Genomic DNA, 23,527 nt, shown 5'->3' with positions numbered 1-23,527 from the left:
ACATATCTGGAATATCTATAGTAGTTTCTCAAGTAGAGTTTTCAAATTATTTTATTTTCTAAAGTTAATTAGAAGATAAACTTTTTTTGGTTCAAGATAACAGACTGAGCACACGTGTATGACATCCCTGGATCCCTTTGAAATGACAGTAATAAATGTGTGGCACACCAAAACCAAAGATGGTATCAATGAACCTGAAAGTTGGGCATATTTATAGAAGGCAGGAAGCATGTAGTATCCTTTTAAAAATCATTCTAAAGACTTAATCACAGAACCAGGTGCAAATATTATAAAATTTGATAATCTAAAAAAGAGATAGTACAGGTGACAGAATTTGACAGTAAACAGGGAACAGATATAGAGTTACTAATTTCTTTATCTTACATGGTGAAGTAAGTAAGAGTGTATATATAGGACCTAAAATTGATGAATTCAAACACAAAGCAGTAAATATTTTTTTTTAAGAGTTGTAGAGTTACCATAAAAGAAAACTGAAAATGGTTAAACTGGTGAAAAGTGAGGGTGGGGGAGGATGTTACTTTTCATTTTAACTCTTCTGATGATTTGGATTAAAAACAATTATATTCATATATTTTGAATAATTTTCATAAAAGATTGATCAAAAATTCAAAATTATTTCTTTAGTTCCTTCTACTTTTACAGTTCTTCATTTTACCCTCAAATTCTTTAGAAAAACTCTCAAATTATAAACATTGGTATTGGCTTAAAGAAGAAGAATTGGACGAGCAGGGGAGAGGGAAGAAGGGAGACTTGCTTTTCACTTAAATATCATTCTGTATTCTTGGGACTTTTAAAATAAGCACCCCTTTATAGTTTAATGACAATGACAATGTAAGAGTAAATTCTGTCTTTTCCTTATACTCTGTTGAAGAAACATTTTAAAATGTTGCATATTAAGTGAAAAAGGGGAGGTGTGTATACTGTTATTTGGGTTTAAGGTATACTTCCTTTGTATATGCATAGACCATCTTAGAAAAGATACTTAAGAAACTAGTAACATTGATAGCCTGCCCCTGAGGAGGAAACTAGATGGCTGGAGAATGAGTTCCAGGGGAAGGAGACTTTTCACTGACTCCCTTGAGTTTTGTGCCTTGAGATTTATTACCTATTCAAATAAATACACTTAAAAGGACAGCTCTATGTATTATAAATGATTCTGGAACAAAAGGAGTTATACTTTTTATCTGGAATTTGTTATATGTTGTGAGGTAGTACTAGAATTATGCAGTGTAAGGCCTCATGAACTCTGATGGGAGAATATGATTATTACATTACTTATTAAAAAGGTGAAATAATGTAGATTCACTTGCAGTAATGAGAAATACTACTGTGATCTGTACACTTTGCCCACTTTCCCTCAATGGTAACATTTTGCACAACTATAGTATCGGGTGTCACAACTGGGATTTTGACATTGATCTACATTCTTTCAGATAGACTTATAATCGTTTTTCTCAAAAGAAGTTGAATTACAGATGGATAATATTGGAAGACTGAAGTTTGCCAGGTCCTCTGTGTATTTTCAGTTTTTTTAGTGGTTGCCTTAGGATTTACAATATATAGATGGTCCCTGACTTATGATGGTTCAGCTTATGACTTTTTGACTTTATGTGAAAGCTACATGTATTCAGTAGAAAGTGTACCTATGGTGCTGGGCATGGCAGTGAGCCACAGCTCCCAGTGAGCCACATACTTTTGACTTAGGATATTTTCAACTTCCGATGGGTTTATTGGGACACAACCCCATCATAAGTTGAGGAGCGTCTGTACTACTTTAATTAGTCACAGCCTACCTCTAAATATTATACCACTTCATTATGGTATAACAGCCTTACAGCAGGATTCTTTGGCTGGGCATGGTGGCTCACCCCTGTAATCCCAGCACTTTGGGAGACTGAGACAGGAGGATTGCTTGAGCTCAGGAGTTCAAGAATAGCTTGGGTAACATAGTGAGACCTCATCTCTACAGAAAAAAAAAAAGAAAAAAAAATCAAAAAGTTAGCTGGGTGTGGTGGTGCACGCCTGCAGCTCCAGCTACTTGGGAGGCTTAGGCAGGAGATGGCTTGAGCCCTGGAAATCAAGGCTGCAGTGAGCTGTGATTGCACCACGGCACTTCAGCCTGGGTGGCAGAACAAGAACCTGTCTCAAAAAAACACCCAAAAGAGTATTCTTCCATTTCTTCCTTTCCCTGTTTTGTGATATTGTTTCAGGCATTTTACAATATGTTATAAACCCACAATACATTGTTACTACTTTTGCTTTTGACATTTCTTGCTGAGTGATTTAAAAAAAGAAAAACTGTCATATTTACCTTCATTTTAATCATTTCTGGAGCACTTCAGTTTTTTGGGTAGATATGTGTTTTATCTAGCGTTATATTCTGCCTGAAGAATGTCCTTTAACATTTCTTGTAGTATAGGTCTGCTGGTAATGAATTCTCTCAGCTTTTGTTTTTTTTTTTTTTTTTGGTCTTTTTTTTGAGACGGAGTTTTGCTTTTGTAGCCCAGGCTGGAGTGCAATGGCGCGATCTCGGCTCACTGCAACCTCTGCCTCCCAGGTTCAAGCGACTCTCCTGCCTCAGCCTCCCGAGTAGCTGGGATTACAGGCGCCCGCCACTATGCCTAGCTAATTTTTGTATTTTTAGTAGAGACAGGGTTTCGCCATGTTGGCTAGGCTGGTCCTGGACTCCTGACCTCAGGTGATCCACCTGCCTCGGCCTCCCAAAGTGCTGGGATTACAGGTGTGAGCCACCACACCTGGCGCTTTTGTTTGTTTTAAACAGTCCTTATTTCTCCTACATTTTAAACAGATAATTCTCTATAGGTGTAGAACTCTGAGTTGAGTGTTTTTCTTTTGGCACTTTAAAGATGTCGCTCTATTGTCTTCTGGCTTGTGTAATTTCTGATGAGAAGTCTGCTGTAATTTTTACCTTTATTTCTCTGTATAGAATATGTCTTTTTCCCTCTGGCTGCCTTCAAGCTTTTATCTTTGGTTTTTGAAAGTTTGAATATGATGTGCACAGAGGGGTTTGCCTGTGTGTATGTGTGTATTCTGCTTGGGATTCTCTGAATTTCTTAGAGCTGTAGTTTTATATCTTTCATTATTTTTGGAATGTTCTCAACAGTTATTTCTTCAAATATTTCTTCCACCCTGTTCTCTCTCGTTCTGCTTCTTTTGGGATCCCATTTCATGTAATTTGATATCATCATATAATTTGATACCATCACACAATTCTTGGATGCTATGTTCAGTTTTTATTTTCCCACTCTGTTTTCTCTGTGTGATTCATTTTGGGTGATTTTTATTGACCTAACTTCAAGTTCACTGATTTTTTTTCCTTAACCGTGTTCTGTGTACTGATGAGCCCATTGCAGGTATTCTTCATCTTTGTTACCATTATTTTTATTTCTCACATTTCCATTTGACACAGTTTTCAGTTTTCTGTTGAAATTGTGTATCTGTTTATACTTCTTATCTGTGTGTTACACCAGAGCCTTTAACATGTTAATCACAGTTATTTTAGATTCCTTGTCTGATAGTTCTAGTCTCTTGCTCATCTGAGTCTGGCTCTGTTGATTGCTTTGTCTCTTGACTGAGTTGTTTTCTCTCTTTTTTTTGAGACGGAGTCTCCCTCTGTCGCCTAGGCTGGAGTGCAGTGGTGCAACCTCAGCTCACTGCAAGCTCCGCCTCCTGGGTTCACGCCATCCTCCTGCCTCAGCCTCCCGAGTAGCTGGGACTACAGGCGCCCGCCACCACGCCCGGCTAATTTTTTGTATTTTTAGTAGAGATGGGGTTTCACCGTGTTAGTCAGGATGGTCTTGATCTCCTGACCTCGTGATCCTCCCACCTCAGCCTCCCAAAGTGCTGGGATTACAGGCGTGAGCCACTGCACCCGGCCTGTTTCCTCTTGTAATGTTTGCCATCTCTTTTTTCCCATGATTTGCCACAGGTGAGCCAGTGCTTGCAGCCTGTCTCTTCCTGGAGGTGCCTGTCGCTCCCCAGATTTTTATCTACTTGGTTACTCTGCAAGACTGGTGGATTCAAGACTAGTTATAATCTTGTGGATTATTTGGCTTTTTGTTATTGTGAGGGTGCAAGCAACATTTCTTTCAACTTTCTTCATCCTAGCCTAGCTTTCATGTGTTTTCTGGTATATTTTCCAAATCTGAGCCATATCACCCCGGCCCCCCTTAGATATAATCTAAACAGTGCTGATAGAATTATGTGATTGAATTTGTGATGATCTGTTCATATAGAACTAAATTTTATTGCTAATAAAATATAATTTTGTAAAGACGGCTTTACAAGAAGTTGATTAGATTTATAAACTTACTCTGTTGCTGCTATTAGATGGGAATAATAATAATATAATATCAGTACTCAAATTTATTGCTTACAATGTGTCAGGTCTGTGCTAAGTGCTTTACATGCAGCATTGCTTCAGGTGGGTTACCTTGAGTCTTGGGTGGCTCCCCAAGGAGACAGCTCATGTTGCTCATTAGAAGGGTTCTGCAGAGCAGGTGTAGATGCGGCTTATCTCAGCACAGCTTCCTCTGTCCTCCAGAACCCCTAGTGGCAGCATATGGTTGCTGATGACACTTTAGACTCAGGATAAATTCTTACTGGATTTGAGAAACTTAATTCTTGCTGGGCCACAGTCCTTTTATACTCAGGGATTGTGTTACCATTCAGAAAGAGTTTACATGAACAAGTGATGCCCTTAATAAGAACTGTTTACCTACACCTAGGACCCTCCTGACTCTTGAGCCAGGCTCATTTGTGGGGAGAAGGCAGATCAAGGACCTTCCTAAATACTTTGTCTGCAGCTTTCCAGCATTCCAAAAAGCCAATTTTCCCACATCTTTCTTTTTTACTCTTTTTTTTTTTTTTTTTTTTTTTTTTTGAGATGGAGTCTTGCTCTGTCGCCCAGGCTGGAGTGCAGTGGCTCGATCTAGGCTCACTGCAAGCTTCGCTTCCCGGGTTCATGCCATTCTCCTGCCTCAGCCTCCCAACTAGCTGGGACTACAGGCGCCTGCCACCACGCCCGGCTAATTTTTTGTGTGTGTTTTTAGTTGAGACGGGGTTTCACCATGTTAGCCAGGATGGTCTCGATTTCCTGACCTCGTGATCCGCCCACCTCGGCCTCCCAAAGTGCTGGGATTACAGCCGTGAGCCACCGTGCCTGGCCTTCTTTTTTACTCCTTATAGTAGCGTTATGATACAGACAGTGTATCCGTATCAGCTAAGAGAAGATAATTGAGGATTAGAAACATCAAGTAATTTGCCCCATGTCACACAGCTTATGAATGAACAGGAGCAGGATTCTAACTAGGCTGCATTGTAATGTACTTTACTGTACCATAAATATAGCCCTATTTGAACCCATACACAAAAAACTCTATTTTTAAAGGACAGTGTTTCTAAATTAGTGGTGCATTTTGCATCTAGCTTATTTTAGTTTTGAAGAGAAAATGCTAACTTCAGATGAAACTTCTATATTTAGAAGGCAGACAGGGTAGCACCTTCCTAAGACCTTGGATCTTGTCTTATATCAGTGGACCTTAAATGTCATAAACTAAGAACTGAGAGCTGAAAACTGGAATTTGAACCTAAACAATTAAGCCCTTTTACTTTCCCCAGCGTCTACTTTCCCTTTGTTTTGGTCTAAAAACAGTTTGTCTGTATGTCTATAAATAAATTAACACCTGGTCTTTCTTTGGTAGTGGAGAACTAGAAAGTACTGTAGGTCTAATATTGTCAAAGTGAGACCTTGTCTGTGGGCCGCTTCTGAAACTGATGGAAAACTCTAAAATTCTTCCTATTCAGTTTTAATTTCAAAATTTGTCAGCAGGAAGGTGTGGTGAGATGTGCCAGTGGGTGGGTGGAAATGGTAGGAGGAGGTAATGTTTATTTCTAATCAATTCTTGGGTGTGATTTATTTATTTATTTTTTTAGACAGGGCCTCACTCTGTCACCCTGGGTGGGTGGCACGACCTTGACTCACTGCAACCTCCACCTCCTGGGCTCTGGTCGTCCTCCCATCTCAGCCTCCCAAGTTGCTGGACCACAGATGTGTGCCACCACACCCAGCTAATTTTTTTTTTTTGTATTTTTAGTAGAGACGGGGGTGTCACTATGTTGCCCAGGCTGGTCTCAAATTCCTGGGCTCAAGTGATCCACCCAACTCTGCCTCTCAAAGTGCTGGGATTATAGGTGTGAGCCACTGAACCCGGTCACTGGGTGTGATTTGTTAATCCTGTTGGTCAGGCTTTTGTGTTAGATACTGGGGAGGGCAAACTACTTTCAATAGCACATAGGTTTTCTCTTTGCCTGGTGGTAGTTCACAAGAGGCTCAAGTGAGAAAATGTGTGTGGATTAGTACAGATTTACCACCCTTATTAGAAAGCTAACTCAGACCAGACTTGGTGGCTCATGCCTGTAATCTCAGCACTTTGGAAGGCTAAGGTAGGAGGATCACTTGAACCCAGGAGTTTGAGACCAGCCTGGGCAACATGTATAGACCCCCAACTCTACCAAAAATACAAAAATTAGCTGGGCGTGGTGTTGCGTGCCTGTAGTCTCAGCTACTTGGAGATTGAGGTGGGAGGATGGCTTGAACTCTGGAGGCAGAGGTTGCAGTGAGCTGAGGTGGCACCTTGCATGTCAGCCTGGATGACAGAGCAAGACCCTGTCACCAAAAAAAAAAAAAAGCTTACTAATGGTGGGACATCAGTGTCATGTTTATATTTTGAGATGAGCATTTAATATAGAGCCTAAAATGTTAGTACTATATAGTATTTATTAACTTAATGTGATTTAATGGAAAATATTTCTTTCTCTTTCAAAACAACTGAGATGGAAACCCAATCTTGAGTTAAGTTCAGAGAATTTTCAAGTCACTTAAATATCTTTGTGACTCTCTTTTTTCAAGCTTCCAATTGAAGACTTGTGCAGTTTAACATCCCAGTCACTGCCCATTGAACTGACTTCAGTAGTGCCTGAATCTACAGAAGACATTCTCTTGAAGGGCTTCACTTCCTTAGGAATGGAAGAAGAAAGAATTGAAACTGCACAGCAGGTGAATTGCAGTATCTTTTCTAAGGATGTTTGATTATTTCAGATGTCTGAAGACAAGGCTAATAAAGTCCTAATTAAAAGTTCTGAACATTTGTCACCATAATTAACATTAAGTCTTTCTAGAACATTCTTGATTTTGCATTAGTTGTGGCTGTTTACGTGTTTTAAATGAATCTATTGCCCAATTATAGTTATGATATAGGTAAAAAAAACATGAGATTCCATGTTTGGACGTTGATAGATTATTGAGGTTTTAATGTCTTATGCACTTTTGACTTCCCCCAATGTCTGTCTTCTGTTAACCTGTTCCCTCAGTGTGTGCATGGGTACCCCTCCATCTCACTTGTTGCTAGGTAGTCCTTTTTTAAAAAACCCAAATATTCTTTTTATATTAACATTTGTAGTTATTTTTCAGTAATTTAGCATGTATAATTTTTTCTTGGTTTTTGTTCATTCCTAATTAGAAACCTAAACTTACAGTAGTTTCTTCTGCCACTTTCCTTGTCTCCTCTTTCTTTTCCTATTAAGAGTCAAAGTTGAGGCATTGACCAAATAAAACATAAAGTACATGTGTTGGAACTGGATTACATATATAGTAAGTTGAGAGAGGCAGTTCTACAAACCGATGAAGAATTACAGTTCCTGAGCTAGGCTGACCTGCACCTGAAAGTCAGCTCCATCATTTAGCATCTTTGTGAGCTTAAGCAAATTACTTAGCTTCTTAGATGTTTAGTTTCCTAATATATAAAACAGGGATAATTATATATTATTTCACAGGATTTTTGTGAGCGTTAAATACGATAATGCATGTAAATTCGTTGTGTAGCAAGTACACAGTAAATGCTCAGCAAATGATAGCCAAGGTACATGGCAAGCCTGTATACCTTTGACATTGAATCTTACTTGAGATTCAGTGTTCTCAGGTTCACTTGAAGGTAGTCTTGCACCACATCTGTGAACTTGTTTGGCCTGCTTAAAAAAAGTCCTCTGGATGAAACTCGTACCTGTTCTCTCTTTAAAATTAAAAAAACTAATATGCTGACTTATAATTTATGTACAATAAAATGTATTCATTTTAAGTGTCAGCTCAATGAGTTTTGAAAAGTGTATATACCTATGTATGTAACTAACAACTATAATTGAGATATAAAACATTTCTATCATCACCCCAAAAGTTTCTTCATACTTGTTTAAGGTCAACTCCCCACATCCCCCTTTTAAATAATAGATATTTTTCAGGCCAGAATTCAGATCCAGGGCTAGCTGATACCAGAGTCCATATTCTCTTTTTTTTTTTTTTGAGATGGAGTCTCACTCTGTTGCCCAGGCTGCAGTGCAGTGGGCAATCTTGGCTCACTGCAAGCTCCACCTCCTGGGTTCACGCCATTCTCCTGTCTCAGCCTCCCAAGTAGCTGGGACTACAGGCGGCCACCACCACACCAGGCTAATTTTTTGTATTTTTAGTGGAGGTGGAGTTTCACCTTGTTAGCCAGGATGATCTCAATCTCCTGACCTCATGATCTGCCTGCCTCGCCCTCCCAAAGTGCTAGGATTACAGGCGTGAGCTACCATTCCCGGCCCCACAGTCCATATTCTTAAACCACTCTGTAATATTATTTTTGAGTTATAGACTCACAGTTCTTATTAGATAACGTTAATATTGATATTTGCCCAAAGCACTATGTTACCTACTCAAATTTTGTAAACGATTATAGCAAATAGGCATTAGCCTGTTAGGAAGAAATATTCATTTTTTACCTATTGTATGTTTAATACTCTTCCTTAATTTGACTGTGAAAATGGTCAGTTTTTTGTTTGTTTTTTTCAATCCTTAAGACATCTGAAATGGCCTTTTTTTTTTTGAGACGGAGTCTCGCTCTGTCACCCAAACTGGAGTGCAGTGGCGTGATCTCAGCTCACTGCAAGCTCTGCCTCCCGGGTTCATGCCATTCTCCCGCCTCAGCCTCTTGAGTAACTGGGACTACAGGCGCCCGGCTTATTTTTTGTATTTTTAGTAGAGACGGGGTTTCACCGTGTTAGCCAGGATGGTCTCTATCTCCTGACCTTGTGATCCGCCCGCCTCGGCCTCCGAAAGTGCTGAGATTACAGGCGTGAGCCACCGCGCCCAGCCTTTTTTTTTTTTGAGACAGAATTTTGCTCTGTTGCCCAGGCTGGAGTGCAATGGCACGATCTCGGCTCGCTGTGATCTTGGCTCACTGCAACCTCTGCCTCCCGGGTTCAAGTGATTCTCCTGCCTCAGCCCCCCGATTAGCTGGGATTACAGGCATGTGCCACTACGCCTGGCTAATTTTTGTATTTTTAGTAGAGACGGGGTTTTACCATGTTGGCCAGGCTGGTCTCGAACTCCCGACCTCAGGTGATCCGCCCACCTCGGCCTCCCAAAGTGCTGGGATTACAGGTGTGAGCCACCACACCCGGTGAAATGGCCAATGTTTTAATATCCTTTGCTTTTCCTAGCATATGGGTATTGTGGATATAATTAAATTATTTTCTCCTGGCCTAAAACTGATTATGTCTGAGCCCTAAACAATAAAACTTGGATAACGTCTGTCCTTTTGACTTGCTGTTTAGCATGTAGCCACTTTTAATTTTGTCAGTTTTAGTTTTGTTCACAATATAATACTCTGTTTTTCCAGTTTTTCTCATGGTTTGCAAAGCTGCAAACTCAGATGGATCAAGATGAAGGAACTAAATATAGGTATGTGTGTCTCTTGCATTTGTTGAATATCTTAATTTTTAGATCACAGTCATCTGAAGCATTTCATAATCAGTGTCTTTAAATAAAATTGAGGTATTAAGAAAACTGTAACAGCCATATATTCTTTAAGAATAGCCAGTGAGAAGATTTGGGTCTTTAAAACTGTTATTTAGAAGTTGTGTGATTAAAAACAAAAAGAATTACATTATAATTAATAGGTTAGGAGGGATAGATGTTAGTTTTTAGATAGCTCCAGAAAGAACTAGGTTCAGGTAGGAGTTGTAGAGGAATTCTAGGAGGTGTTTGTTGCTTTTTAGAAGGAGAAACATCCCTGAAAGACTTTCAGGATGGCCACTTAGGTTGGTTGTAACTATACTTCTGTCAGTGGATGTTGACAGCATGGGGGAAATGTTGACAGCTGATTTGGCGGCTGTGGGTTGAGTGTCCACATTCAGTGTATTGATTTGTTGATGGCTATTATTGCTAGGCAGTGTGGTAGACTCTTTAATGTATGATCCCATTTAATCTTCGTAACAGCTGTGTGAGGAAGGATATTACTATTCTTATTTTACAAATGAGCAACCTGAGGCCTGGAAATAATGTTACTTGCTTAATCTCATGCAGACTGGGCAGAGCTGGGGCTTGGACCCGGGTCTTCTAATTCGAAATCTAGAATTCTTTCCATGACATCACACCATCTTTCAAAGAGGGAAGTGATCTGAAGGACTGACCTTACTTGGTGCCTTGGGATGGCTTTGGTGTCCCAGTCTTTAGAAGTTGAGCCAGTGATTCATTGCCTTACATGTGAAAAGCCAGATTATGGCTTCAAGGCTAATTCCTTTTGTTATTTATAGGATTAGTGATTTGCCTTCTTAAGTATTGAAACGGTTTATGACATAACTTTTGGTACATTTCTTAACATAATCAACTTATGTGCATAGGCAGTTTTCCTCCTGAAATTCGAACATTTTGGGAAAAATGAGCCTTTGTTGTTTTTTTACTGTGCTTATTGGGGGAAAAGATTATTGCCAATCCCCTTTTGGTTCTGTTTTCTAGACAGATGAGGGATTACTTGTCTGGGTTTCAGGAGCAGTGTGATGCTATATTGAATGATGTAAACAGTGCTCTTCAGCATCTGGAGTCTTTGCAGAAACAGTATCTTTTTGTGTCCAATAAGACAGGAACCCTACATGAAGCCTGTGAACAGCTCCTAAAAGAACAGGTAATTTGGAGTAAGAGAGAGGATCAGTCATTATATTTAATATTTTAAAATAGATGAATACAGTTTTATTTTAATTTTCTTAATTTATCCAAGATGTTCAACTCTGCTGTGTTTGAGGCCCTGTGCTCAGCATGCAGATTGTTACACTGACAGCCTACTTTTTAAGCGCATGTGAATAGCAAAGGCAAACCTTCTTATGTTTTGAGCTGTTAGGTCTCAGTACAATTTCCAAATGTAGTGGCTATGTTGGTTTGCTCTGATCACTCTTTATTACTGACACTTTTATTTTTTATTTTTATTTTTTTTGCTCTGTTGCCCAGGCTGGAGTGCAATGACGTGATCTCAGCTCATTGCAACCTCGGCCTCGTGGGCTCAAGCGATTCTCCTGCCTCAGCCTCCCAAGTAGCTGGGATTACAGGCGTGTGCCACCACACCTGGCTAATTTTTGTATTTTTAGTAGAGACAGAGTTTCACCATGTTGGCTAGGCTGGTCTCAAACTCCTTACCTCAAGTCATCTGCCCGCCTTGGCCTCCCAAAGTACTGGGATTACAGGTGTGAGCCACTGCACCCAGCTACTGACACTTTTCAAAGAAGCATAGTGATTGTACCAATGGTGAGATTTTGAAAAGATCAACTGATTGATTACTTTTGACTTAGAGCTAGAACACTTAAGTTAGTATGTCTCAGAATTTTCTCTGTATGTACTTTTGTGTATTTTAAAAATGCGATCATTTATTATTTTATGAAGAGATCATATAAAATTTACTGTAATATTATCGCCCCTTTTAGTTCATGATTGTAGAAATACTTGAGCTGAATTCTCATATCTGATATAAACCTCTGTGTCTAATGTAAATCTATTTAGTTATATTCTTATAATAAATGATTTTTCTCTTTTAAAAAATGCAAGTCGGAACTTGTTGATCTGGCTGAAAACATTCAACAAAAGCTTTCCTATTTTAACGAATTGGAAACTATTAACACAGTAAGCACTGTTCTTTACTTCTTATAAAGTTAGTGATTTTTGTTTTATTTTTGCCTTTCTTCGTGTAATCTTTTAATCTATAAATTGGCTTGAGTGATATTTTAATTTAGCTTGCTTGCTGATAGATATTCCTATTTGTAGACAGTGGAGATACCATTACCAGTTCAGATTTTTAAATATTTGAGTTAAGATGTGTTTCTTAAATTGTATTCTTGGTATTAAAATCTCTTTATTGGCTACCTCTTATAGTTTCTTATTTGTAAGCTTTGAAGAAGATTGTAAGAAGAAATATTCAGTTTTAGATTTTGCTGTGGTTATGCTACCATGATAGTAGTCAAAACATTTTTAAAACTTATTCTCATGTTTAGTTTGAAGAAAAGTATAGTCCTCAAAATGTATAGTTGCATCCCAATAAAGTATAATAGTTCCAATAAAGACAAGTGTGTAAATTATATTTCTGTGTTTCTGACTCATAAATTAATCATAACTATGTATAAGTCATGTTATTAAAATCATTTAATCATAGGTATTTAGTTTATTAAAGACAGAACTAAAACTTGTGGCTAGTTAACAATGGAATGCAATGGAAAGTAGTTCATTGCCAAGCTATTTGTATATCAGGATAAGAAATGATTGACTGGTTGCATTTTACTTTCATAGTAGGACTGCTAAATATAGTATGACTGCTAGTTAATCCTTTAATCTTCAGAAAAATCACCACTGCAAGTAGAAAAATTATGTATATTGCATACCAGAAAGTGAGAAATCTAGGTATTTCATATATTATTTGAATATGACATTGTATAGTGGGGTAATATATACCATGTCCTAATTCATGAAGAGTCCAGTTAAAGCTTATTAGGAATAAACTGAATTAAATCAGTATGCTTTTTCTATTTGTCCCTTCTTTATTGTACATGTGGGCTACATTCGAGGATATTTTGGTGACTTTTAAAATTTATTATAACGACATGTTATGTCCTAAAGGCAAATATGCTGACTCTAATCCATAGTTTCCAACTTTTATCTGTATCATTTTTTATGAATTAAGATTGTTTTCTTTTTCTCTTAAAGAAATTGAATTCCCCTACATTGTCGGTGAATAGTGACGGATTTATACCTATGCTAGCCAAGTTAGATGATTGTATAACATATATCTCATCTCATGTAAGTCAGAGTATTTTTGCATGTTTTAAAGAAATCCTTAGATTCCTATTCCTGTTCCTATCTTTTTGTGTTTTTCAACTTTTCTGTGTTTAGCAAATGTTCCTATTATATCACTTCTTGTGCTGTAAAGTGATTATTTCTGTCCAAGGGAAAAATATGTATTTGTAACATATTAAAGAAAAGTTGTAGTGAATTCTTAGTCATTATTAGCAGTGGTGTAAAAAGTACTTTTAGCTCCTGCAACAGCCCCTGGAATGGAACACATCCTGGCTGACTCAGCTTTATCCCATCTAACAGGATGAGCCGTTTTTAAATTGTTGGTGTCTTGACGTGCTCGGTATTTCTTTGGAAACAGAAAGTGTTACTTGGGGGGAAATAAAGGGACAAGCCCTTTGATTTAATCACCCTCTATTTCTGTTTCTTCAGGATTTATTGCTGTGTTTATTTCCCCTAACTCCTATTCTTTTCCTAGTTGGGTCTTACATATTAGCCTTGAAGTCCGTGGGGTGCTGAAAATATCTTTTACTAACAACTGCAAATATGTATTGAGCTCCTACTTTGTGCCAGGCACAGGGGGTTTGACTGTGACTAAGACAGTCACAGTATTTATTCATCTTCATGGAGTTTATGATCTTTATGAAACCTGTTTTTGAACTTTGTATATTGCTTTACATAGGGACACCTTGGTTTTCACTAAAAGCTTGCTTTTTATCTGTGTTCATTTCCACTTTGTAAATCTTTCTCTTTTCCTTACAGCCTAATTTTAAAGATTATCCCATATATTTGCTGAAGTTTAAACAGTGTCTTTCTAAAGCTTTGCACCTCATGAAGACATATACTGTGAACACACTACAGACCCTCACAAGTCAGTTACTGAAAAGGGTGAGTTAACTGATCTCAACAACAGGTTTTTGTTATTGTTGTTGTTTTGATTCATTCATCTTCCATAATCTTTGGCTGAGATTAGTACTTTGTAATTCCAAAAAATTTTAACCTTTTGTTAAGAATATGTACTACAGCTTTTTATTTATAGTAGGGAAAAATGACTATGTTATAAATATCCCTTGTAAATGTTATTTTCAAATAATGTTTAATAGTGTGAGAAGTATTCAGTACTATATGATGAATAATCAGATACAAATTATTTGTCTCTTAAAACATTCCTTTTCTATCTTTTTCATGAAAATATTAGAAGGAAATATACCAAAATCATAAAAGTGGCTGTGTCTGAGTGGTGGGTTAATGTGCTTTTGAAGCATATTCATATTCATATGCAAAATTATGCATCTCATAATGCATAATTTAAATTTTCTTCTTTACCCTTTTTTTGTATTTTTCAACTTTTCTATATTTAGCAAACATTTTTATTGAGCACTGCCTAATGCTTGATATTATATTAGGAATTGTATAGAAACAAAGAGGCGCTAATAAGGTCCCTGCCCTCATGGAGCTTATATTCAAAAGAAATAACCAGTACAGAAAGAAGCAAATCAATTAGTTAATTATGGATTGTAGTTGATTCTAGGTGGAAAATTAACAGAGTGTAAGGTTAGAAAATAAGAGTAGAATAAGCTAAGATGGTCATTGAAAATATTCCTTTCCTAAGAAAATAAAATCATAAACGTTATGTTTTGGTTTTTAAGCTTGCTTTCTAAAGAACGTGGAGTGTCTTCTTGAACTTTCCATTCAAAGCTTGTGATGTTTGGCTTGCATTTTTACTGTTCACATTGTTCTTAGCTGACATACCAACTAACATATTTTTTTTATTTTTTGCAAAATTTTCAGTAAGTTTAGGAAACTAATAGCTCATAAAGACTGGTACCTATTATGTGCTAGTGCTTTGCTATTGAGCTGCACCAAACCTTTAGGAGTTTAATGGATGCACTGAGTCTTAGAGGGATGAAGTACTTGGGCCAGTGTCCTACATTCAGTGAGTGGCAGAATGTGAATCTCAATTCAGATCTGTTTACCACCAAAATTTAAATAATGTAAGGTTAATTTTAACTATAAAGGAGAGAGAGATGACAGTTCCATTTAATTATTTCTCATGTGTAGCCATAATAATATTTAATCTTCCTGAGATTTTTCTCCCTAAGCTTTGATTGGTATGCAGGCCAAGCAGTAACCATAGGAAATGGTTGCTGTTGGGTTTTCTGAATTATTTGTTTGCTAATTATCTTCCTTCCTTATCCTCCCCCATGTTTCTTTAGGATCCTTCATCTGTACCTAATGCAGACAATGCCTTCACATTATTTTATGTGAAATTTCGAGCTGCTGCCCCCAAAGTCAGAGTAAGTCTATTGACATAACTAGGACATTGCTATGAAATTTGTTCATCTGCTCTTTTGAAGTACTGTTGTATGTTAGGCTCTTTGTTTATACCGAGGAAGTGAACTTGAATGAAAGGTTGACATTGTCCTTCCACATTATAGCAGTGTATCTTAGTGTTGTGTCTAGGTTCTTTAAGTCCACAGAGCAGGAAGCATCTAGCTTTTCCTATGATGCTCAGGGATGGTTTCTAGATGAAGGTGATAGACGGGTTTTGAAAGCTTGGCTGGTGGTCTTGAAGGGACCAATAAGGTGTTTTGATAAAGAGAGAACAGCACATATAGGGAAGTTTGTAGGAGACATAAAAGACATACATTTTGGGAGAGATCTTTATACTTCAAAGACTCTCTCACGAGGGATGTTACATGTCGTGCTAATTTAGGAAAAGTAGAGAACCAATGAAGTGGTATCTTAAACAGAGGAGTTATTTGGTCAGATTTGCCAAACAGACATGTAAACCAATGGAACAGAATAGAGAGCTCAGAAATAAATGCATGCATTTTCAGCCAACTGATTTTTGATAAAAGCACCAAGAACATTTTGTGGGGAAAGGATGATTGCTGGGAAAACTAGATATTCATATGCAGAAAAATGAAACTAGACCTCTGTCTCTCACTGTATACAAAAATCAAAACAAAATGGTTTACAGACTGAAGATCTGAAACTATAAAACTACTAGAAGAAAACATAGGGGAAATGTTTTAGGACATTGGTCTAGGCCAAGATTTTATGGCTAAAACTTCAAAAGCATAGGCAACAAAAACAAAAATAGACAAATGGGACTATAATAATCTTAAAAGCTTCTGCCCAAAAAAGGAAAACAATTACCAGAGTGAAGAGACAACCTGTAGAATGATAGAAAACATTTACAACTATTCACCTGACAAGGGACTAATATTCAGAATATACAAGGAACTTAACAGAAGAAGGCCCCAAATAATCCCATTAAAAAGTAGGCAAAGAGACTGAGTAGACATTTCTCAAAAGGAGACTATACAGATGGCCAGCAGGTATATGAAAAAATGTTCAACATCACTAATCAGCAGGGAAGTGTAAATCAAAACCACAGTGAGATGTCATCTCACCCCAGTTAGAATGGCTGTTATCAAGAAGACATAAAACAAATGCTGGTGAGGATGCAGAGAAAAGGAAATTCTTATACACTGTTGGTGGGAATGTAAATTAGTACAGCTGTTATGGAAAACAGTATGGAGATTTCTCAAAAAACTAAAAATAGAGCTGTCATACTATCCAGCAATACCTCTACTGGGTATTTATCCAAAGGCAAGGAAATCAGTATATCAAAGGGATACCTGTGTTGATTGCAGCACTATTCGCAATAGTAAAGATATGGAATCAACCTAAGTGTCAATCAGTGGATGAATGGATAAAGAAAATGTGGTATATATAAACAATAAGATACTATTCAGCTGTAACAAAAAACAAAATCCTGTCATTTGCAGCAACGTGAATGGAACTAGAGGTCATTAAGTTAGTAAAATAAGCCAGGTACAGAAAGACAAATATTGTATGTTTTCACTCATATGTGGGAACTAAAAAAGTTGGTCTTGTGGAGGTAGAGAGTAGAATGATAGATACCAGAGGCTGGGATGGGTTGGGTGGAGGGGAGGTGGAGAGGTTGGTTAATGGGTATAAATGTACAGTTTAATAGTAGAAATAAGTTCTAGTGTTCAGTAGTGTAGTAGGATGACTGTAGTTAACAATTTATTGTATATTTCAAAATAGCTAAGAGGGAAGATTTGAAATTTTTCCAGCACAAAGAAATAATACATGTTTGAGGTGGTGGATACTCTAAACACTCTGATTTGATCATAACACATTGTATCCATGTATCAAAATATCACATGTACCCCATAAATATGTACAATTATGTATTAATAAAAAAGATTAAGGATGCAATATAAAAAATGGATTATGGTGAAGAGAGATTTGAGACAGGGAGGCCTCATTACTAAGGAAGATTATGCAGTAATCCAGGTGAGATTAGGGGGTGAATTAATGCATTGGTAGGATATTTCATGAGGTTGTGTATGTGCCTTATTCATTCTACGTAGCAGGAGTCCATGGTGTATTTATTTTGATTAACTGATAGCATGGAGGGGGCAAAGATCAATATATGTTATATTTTATAACATATCTGAGATACATTTAATTGAAGCTGGTGCATATATATTCTTTCTACTCATTGTGAAGTTTCTAGAAATAATAATCTACTTTTGCTTACTGACTTCACTTCCTTGCTTGTTTCTGTCTTGAAAGTCAGCCAATTGATGGCTGGGTGCAGTGGCTCACACCTGCAATCCTAGTACATTGGGAGGTCAAGGAGGGCGGATCCCTTGAGTTTAGGAGTTTGAGACCAGCCTGGGCAACATGGCGAAACCCTGTCTGTACCAAAATTACAAAAATTAGCTGGACACGGTGGTGTGCACCTGTGGTCCGGCTACTTGGGAGGCTGAGGTGGGAGGACTGCTTGAACCCAGGAAGTCAAGGATGCAGTGAGCCAAGATAGCACCACTGCACTCCAGCCTGGGTGACAAAGTGAGACTCTGTCTCAAAAAAAAAAAGCCAGCCAGTTGAAAGGAATTTTTTTTGACAAAGTGAGACCCAGCCTCAAAAAAAAAAAAAAAAAAAAAAAGCCAACCAGTTTAAAGGAATTTTTTTTTTGAAATGGGAGAAACTTAGTTTTGTTTATAGAATATATATGTGGAATATGTGTACAACCTAGATGTCTAACAGATGTCTAACTGGATGTCAGTTTATGGCATGAAGATTTAGATTGTGCCTGATTGATTGCTTTTGCTTATTAGCCAAATACTAATGATAAAAATTTGATTAGAAAAGAAAAGGTATAGATAAGAGGGCTCAGTGTGGTGGGTAATTATAAAATGATTATGTAGTTATCAGTGGCTTTCCTACATACCATTAGTAACAAATTAATATATGTGATGGGGTCCCATTTATATCAGTGACAAAAAGCATAAAACACTTACCTAGCAGTAACCTTAACAAATATAAGGATGAAGAAAATGACAAAACTAGACAGAAAATTATAAAAGACTGAGTAAATGGTAAGCCCATCTTCTTCCTGGTTGGGGTGATTTAATTTTTAAAATGTCACTTTCTCCCAGAGTAATTTGTTGGTTAGAATGTACTCCTAGCAAAAATTCCAATGGATTTTTTTTTTTTTTTTTTGCATGATTCTAAACTTTATCTGGTAAATAGGCAAGACTAAAGAAGAAAATTTTGAAAAATACAGTGTCATTGATTCAAGCATTCACTGACAGATTGGAATGGAAAGTTGTGGTACTTAATATATTACGAAACATCCCAAATAGGAAGGACTGGAGTTTTCTACACGGTATTGGGAAGATTTGCTAAATATTTGAAAAAATAGTAAGCTTTTTACTCTATAACATTACCAAAATAATATATTCTAAGTGAATATATTCACTTAGTGGAAACTATATGCAAGTTAAGGCTGGGTGACTTTTGTCTGTCATAAATTGGCAGATTAAGGTCAGTGCTTCTGAGGATTTATGAGACAGGCAGTACTGCTGATAGGAATGTAATTGGATTATTTTCTAAAAAACATTTTAGAAGAATAGACCAAAAGCCCATAAAAATACATACCTCTTTTGACCTGGTGTTTTGGGGTCCCCACCTGGGAGGTAGGTGTTATTACACCAGTTTTATACAGTAGGGAGTGGAATCTCAGAAGTGAACCAGCTTGCCTGGGCTCTAACAGCTACTAAGGAGCGGGTGCTGGAACCCTCTAGTTTCACTCAAGGCTCTTCACAAATGGGCTCTGATTCTTCAGAAACAACCTAGATATCAGTAGAAATGGGATATTATGTAGCCTTTTAGCATAATGCTTTAAATCATGCTTACAATGATTCATCGAGTGTTGACTAGGTACCAGGTACTATGCTAAGGCCTTCTATTCATTTTTATCTAGTATTGAAAAGTATTTAATCATAGGAAAATGTTTATGAAATAATGTTAGTTTTTAAAAAACAGATTATAAAGCAGAATATGTAGTATAATTACAGTTTTACTTAAAAAGAAAAATATAGGAACTGTGGATATAAAAAAACTGAAAGAAAATATACTGAAATGCTGTGATGAATTTTTGGTGTAAGTGATTTTTATGATTTTTAACTTTCTTATATTTACAGTTTTTCTGAATATGTGATACAATTAATATTATAATCAGAAAGTAATGGATAATATAAGAGATGGTTTTTTAATGCATTTTTTCTTACTTTGCAGACTCTTATTGAACAAATAGAACTGCGGTCTGAAAAAATACCTGAGTGAGTACCTAGAAGTTAATCTGATTTCCACATGAACCTTTGTCTTGTAGTACTGTTTTTCCAAATCTGGTTTTATCTCTGATATTTTATGAGCAATTGCCTTCCAGCTTATTCTTGTAACATACCACTTATTTGGGGGAGCAAGGTCACAGACTTAGCCAGTTTACATGACAGCAGTTTTTCCCATACTAGGATTTCCTTCTTATTTGGGCAGATGTGGGGTCACTATTCTTGGAAAAGAAAGCTTTCTTTAAAAGATAAAGCTTATGGCGTCACAGTTCATTATGGTTTGCTTTTGTTTTGTGTCTGTATTTCTAGTATTAAATAGTTAATGTGGGCAAATGAGAGGTGACCGTTATAGCTTTAAAAGAGGTTTGGCAACCTACACTGGGATTTAAGATGAAATTTAGTTTACATATCTGAAATGAAAAGTTTAATCTCATTTGCTTTCTGTCAGATACCAACAACTGCTAAATGATATCCACCAGTGTTACCTTGATCAGCGGGAGCTCCTTTTGGGCCCTAGTATTGCTTGCACTGTTGCAGAGTTAACCAGCCAAAATAATAGAGATCACTGTGCCTTGGTAAGTTTCTACTTGTTTTGGTTTAATCTTAAATCTTCCTCTTGAGTTATGTTGATATCCTAGAAACTATACTTGGTTAAATAAGATTTGGTGCCCATAGTTAACTAAAAAAGCATGTTTTTCGTTATGACAAATCTAGTTTGGTAATTAGCCTTATTCACCTTTGCAAAATATTCTCATTTTTTACTTATTTTTTGAGATAAGAAGATTCACAAATAAATATTGTTCTTGAAAAATGAGATTTCAAAGTTTGTAGATTTATGTTAACAATTTAGCTTTTGCTGCAGAAGTGCTTTTTTGTTTAGTGTAATTTTATTCATACTATAAATTTTTTTACTATAAAAAATGCATAAGCACTCTTTTTTGAAATGCTTTTGAACTAGAAAAGTAATTTGTGTTTATTATGAGAAGTTTAGAAACTAAAGCATTAAGAAACTAAAAGTCACCTATAATCTCATTATGCAGTCATCTATCAAAAACCAACCATTTTCCGTTCTTCAGTAAGTTGTTTTAAGAGTATGTATGTGTTATCTCTGCACATAAAGTGTAGGCTTTATTTCATAAACATCAGAAATGTTGTGTGTCTTTAACTGTAGGTGGTGTGTGTTTATTTACTGCAGGTTCGTAGTGGCTGTGCCTTCATGGTTCATGTCTGCCAAGATGAACACCAACTTTACAATGAATTTTTCACAAAACCAACATCAAAATTAGAGTAGGTGGACATGGAATCTAACTCTTGTTCATAAAATTTAACTTGCTAATGACCATAATGAATCAGTATATTATAGGAGTATTCTATCATTAACTGGAGAATGTTTTAACTTGTTTGTGTCTGTGAACAGAATATTGTTGGGTGGGACAGATATTTTCTTAAAAGTTATTTTCTTAAATGTGCAACTTACATGCTTTTGTATTGTTTGTAATGTAATTATTTAGATATTATGGTGTGATAGGAAGAAATCTATACAGAATTCTGTAGCCTCGGGATCTAGATCCCTTTATCTCCACTAAGTACAATAATTCCTTCTAGTTAAAAAATTCTATGATTCTAACTAATGAAAGATTTAAAAATACAGATACTATTTAATAACCTTTTCTTTATTTTTCTCAAAATGTCTTTCAGATCCACTGTTAGTCACTTTTGGTTTCTTAATGTTCACTCTTTTGACTCTTACAAACATTCCAAGCTTATGACTCTTGTAATGAGGAAGAGAAAAGTATTTTATGGTTTTAGTTGAAGTGATCACTTTTGATGAAATTCTGTGTAGAAGAGTACCATTGACAGTATGAAGCATATAGACAACTTAAGTTTTTCTTTTTAAATGTTTAAAATTTCTCAAAATACTTGGCGTATGACCAAAGTACTTTGAATTTTGTTTATCTAAATCTATAAGTATTCAATAATTTTAAACTTGTCTTTCCTGGGGGAAAAAGTTACCATTTGATTGATAGTGAAGTAGAATATAAAAGGTAATTAAGTCTTCTGAAATACTTTTTATTGTTTTTGAAAGGACATATAGAAAGTTATTGCTGAAATAGATAAAAGTTGTAATAGGTTGACTTTTGTTTGGGGGCAGCTACTTTGAATTGACTGCTGTGGATTGCTTGATTCTGAGCTTTTAAAGCAAAAACTGTTTATAGAATTACTTTCAGCTTTTCCCTTATCATTCTATAATGTCCTCAGATACTATTTTCCAGCAGATACTTATTGTTCTTATCGACTGGAAGAAATCAATGAGGATTTCTAAACTATTAGAAAATCCTGAAAAAACTACTACTAATAGACATTTTTATTCTTTCATTTTAGTGAGCTTTTGGAGAAACTGTGTGTGTCATTGTATGATGTCTTCAGGCCATTGATCATTCATGTTATTCACTTAGAGACTCTGTCGGAACTTTGTGGGATTCTTAAAAATGAGGTGCTTGAAGATCATGTGCAGAACAATGGTAAATGAGTAGAAATGATCATTTTAAGTTATATCACTGGCTCAATGAATTTGAAAAAAAAATAAGTGCTTCTTCCCTCACCCCACTAAATACATAAATTTAATATTTTTGAAGCTTGGCTTGATGCCTTACCCCTTCTTGAATGAAGTTGCACCTTATTCTGTCACTAAAGACACAATCAGATAGGGAAAGAATCTTAAAATCTGGGTAAAATTAGTAATAAAATAATTATAGTCAGTTTTCTTTCTGGCATCTGGAATCCAGATAGAACACATCGTTACTTTTGGGTTAGGCATTTCTAGCACACTGTTACCAGAATACAAAATACATAAATAAATAATTGAATATATTGTATACTTTTGATTAAAAAACAGGAATTGTTTTTGTGTATATTCATAATAATAGTTGATCTCTTTTGAAATTACAAATAAAGAAAAGCGGTTCTCTGGAATAGCTCTACTTTGTCCATCTGATACATTCTTCAGTATTTGATTTGATTGTCATAGAGAACATGATTTTCCTAATAGTACCTAGGTACCTTTAAAAAATACCCTTTAGGCCGGGCATGGTGGCTCATGCCTGTAATCCCAGCACTTTGGGAAGCCGAGGTGGGTGGATCACCTGAGGTCAGGAGTTCAAGAACAGCCTGGCCAACATGGTGAAACCCCGTCTGTACTAAAAATACAAAAATTAGCTAGGCCTGGTGGCAGGCGCCTATAATCTCAACTACTCGGGAGGCTTAGGCAGGAGAATTGCTGGAACCTGGGAGGGGGAGGTTGCAGTGAGCCGAGATTGCGCCATTACACTCCAGCCCAGGCAACAACAGCAAGACTCTGTCTTAAAAAAAAAAAAAAAAAAAAAAAAAAAAACCTTTCAAGTAATTATTCTACTCACAGAATTTATTGTCCTCAGTTTGGCTTTCATTGAGACACTAATTTGTTACTCTTCCAAAGTTACTCAGTTGCATTTAACTCATTCATTTTCTCACATTTTACTGCTTCTAAATTTTTTGTTGCTTCTGATTTTAAAATTCATATGGTTTTTTTGTTTTGTTTTGGTTTTTGAGTTGGGGGTCTCACTCTTGTCATCCAGGCTGGAGTGCAGTGGCACCATCTCGGCTCACTACAACCTCTGCCTCCCGG

The 23,527-nt window shown here is 36.6% G+C and overlaps 1 protein-coding gene across 5 annotated transcripts in view; it reads left to right on the top strand.

Annotated features, from left to right (window-relative positions):
* Nucleotides 1-23,527, top strand: part of COG3 (component of oligomeric golgi complex 3) — a 69,690-nt gene that overhangs the window by 4,456 nt on the left and 41,707 nt on the right. For 4 of the 5 annotated variants that reach the window (XM_008969349.6, XM_008969393.5, XM_003804208.5 and 1 more), the window contains exons 2-12: nt 6,953-7,099; nt 9,756-9,817; nt 10,874-11,039; nt 11,951-12,025; nt 13,100-13,192; nt 13,949-14,074; nt 15,403-15,483; nt 19,811-19,854; nt 20,312-20,438; nt 21,059-21,150; nt 22,246-22,385. In XM_008969349.6, the coding sequence (XP_008967597.2) occupies nt 6,953-7,099; nt 9,756-9,817; nt 10,874-11,039; nt 11,951-12,025; nt 13,100-13,192; nt 13,949-14,074; nt 15,403-15,483; nt 19,811-19,854; nt 20,312-20,438; nt 21,059-21,150; nt 22,246-22,385 (1,153 nt within the window). The remainder of the gene's footprint in view (nt 1-6,952; nt 7,100-9,755; nt 9,818-10,873; nt 11,040-11,950; nt 12,026-13,099; nt 13,193-13,948; nt 14,075-15,402; nt 15,484-19,810; nt 19,855-20,311; nt 20,439-21,058; nt 21,151-22,245; nt 22,386-23,527) is intronic. The other variant, XM_034936704.3, reaches the window with a different exon arrangement.

This window comes from Pan paniscus, chromosome 14 (assembly GCF_029289425.2).
Source record: "Pan paniscus chromosome 14, NHGRI_mPanPan1-v2.0_pri, whole genome shotgun sequence".
Lineage (NCBI taxonomy): Eukaryota > Metazoa > Chordata > Mammalia > Primates > Hominidae > Pan > Pan paniscus.
Note: the sequence above shows the minus strand (reverse complement) of the source record. Positions and strands in the feature narration are given on the sequence as shown.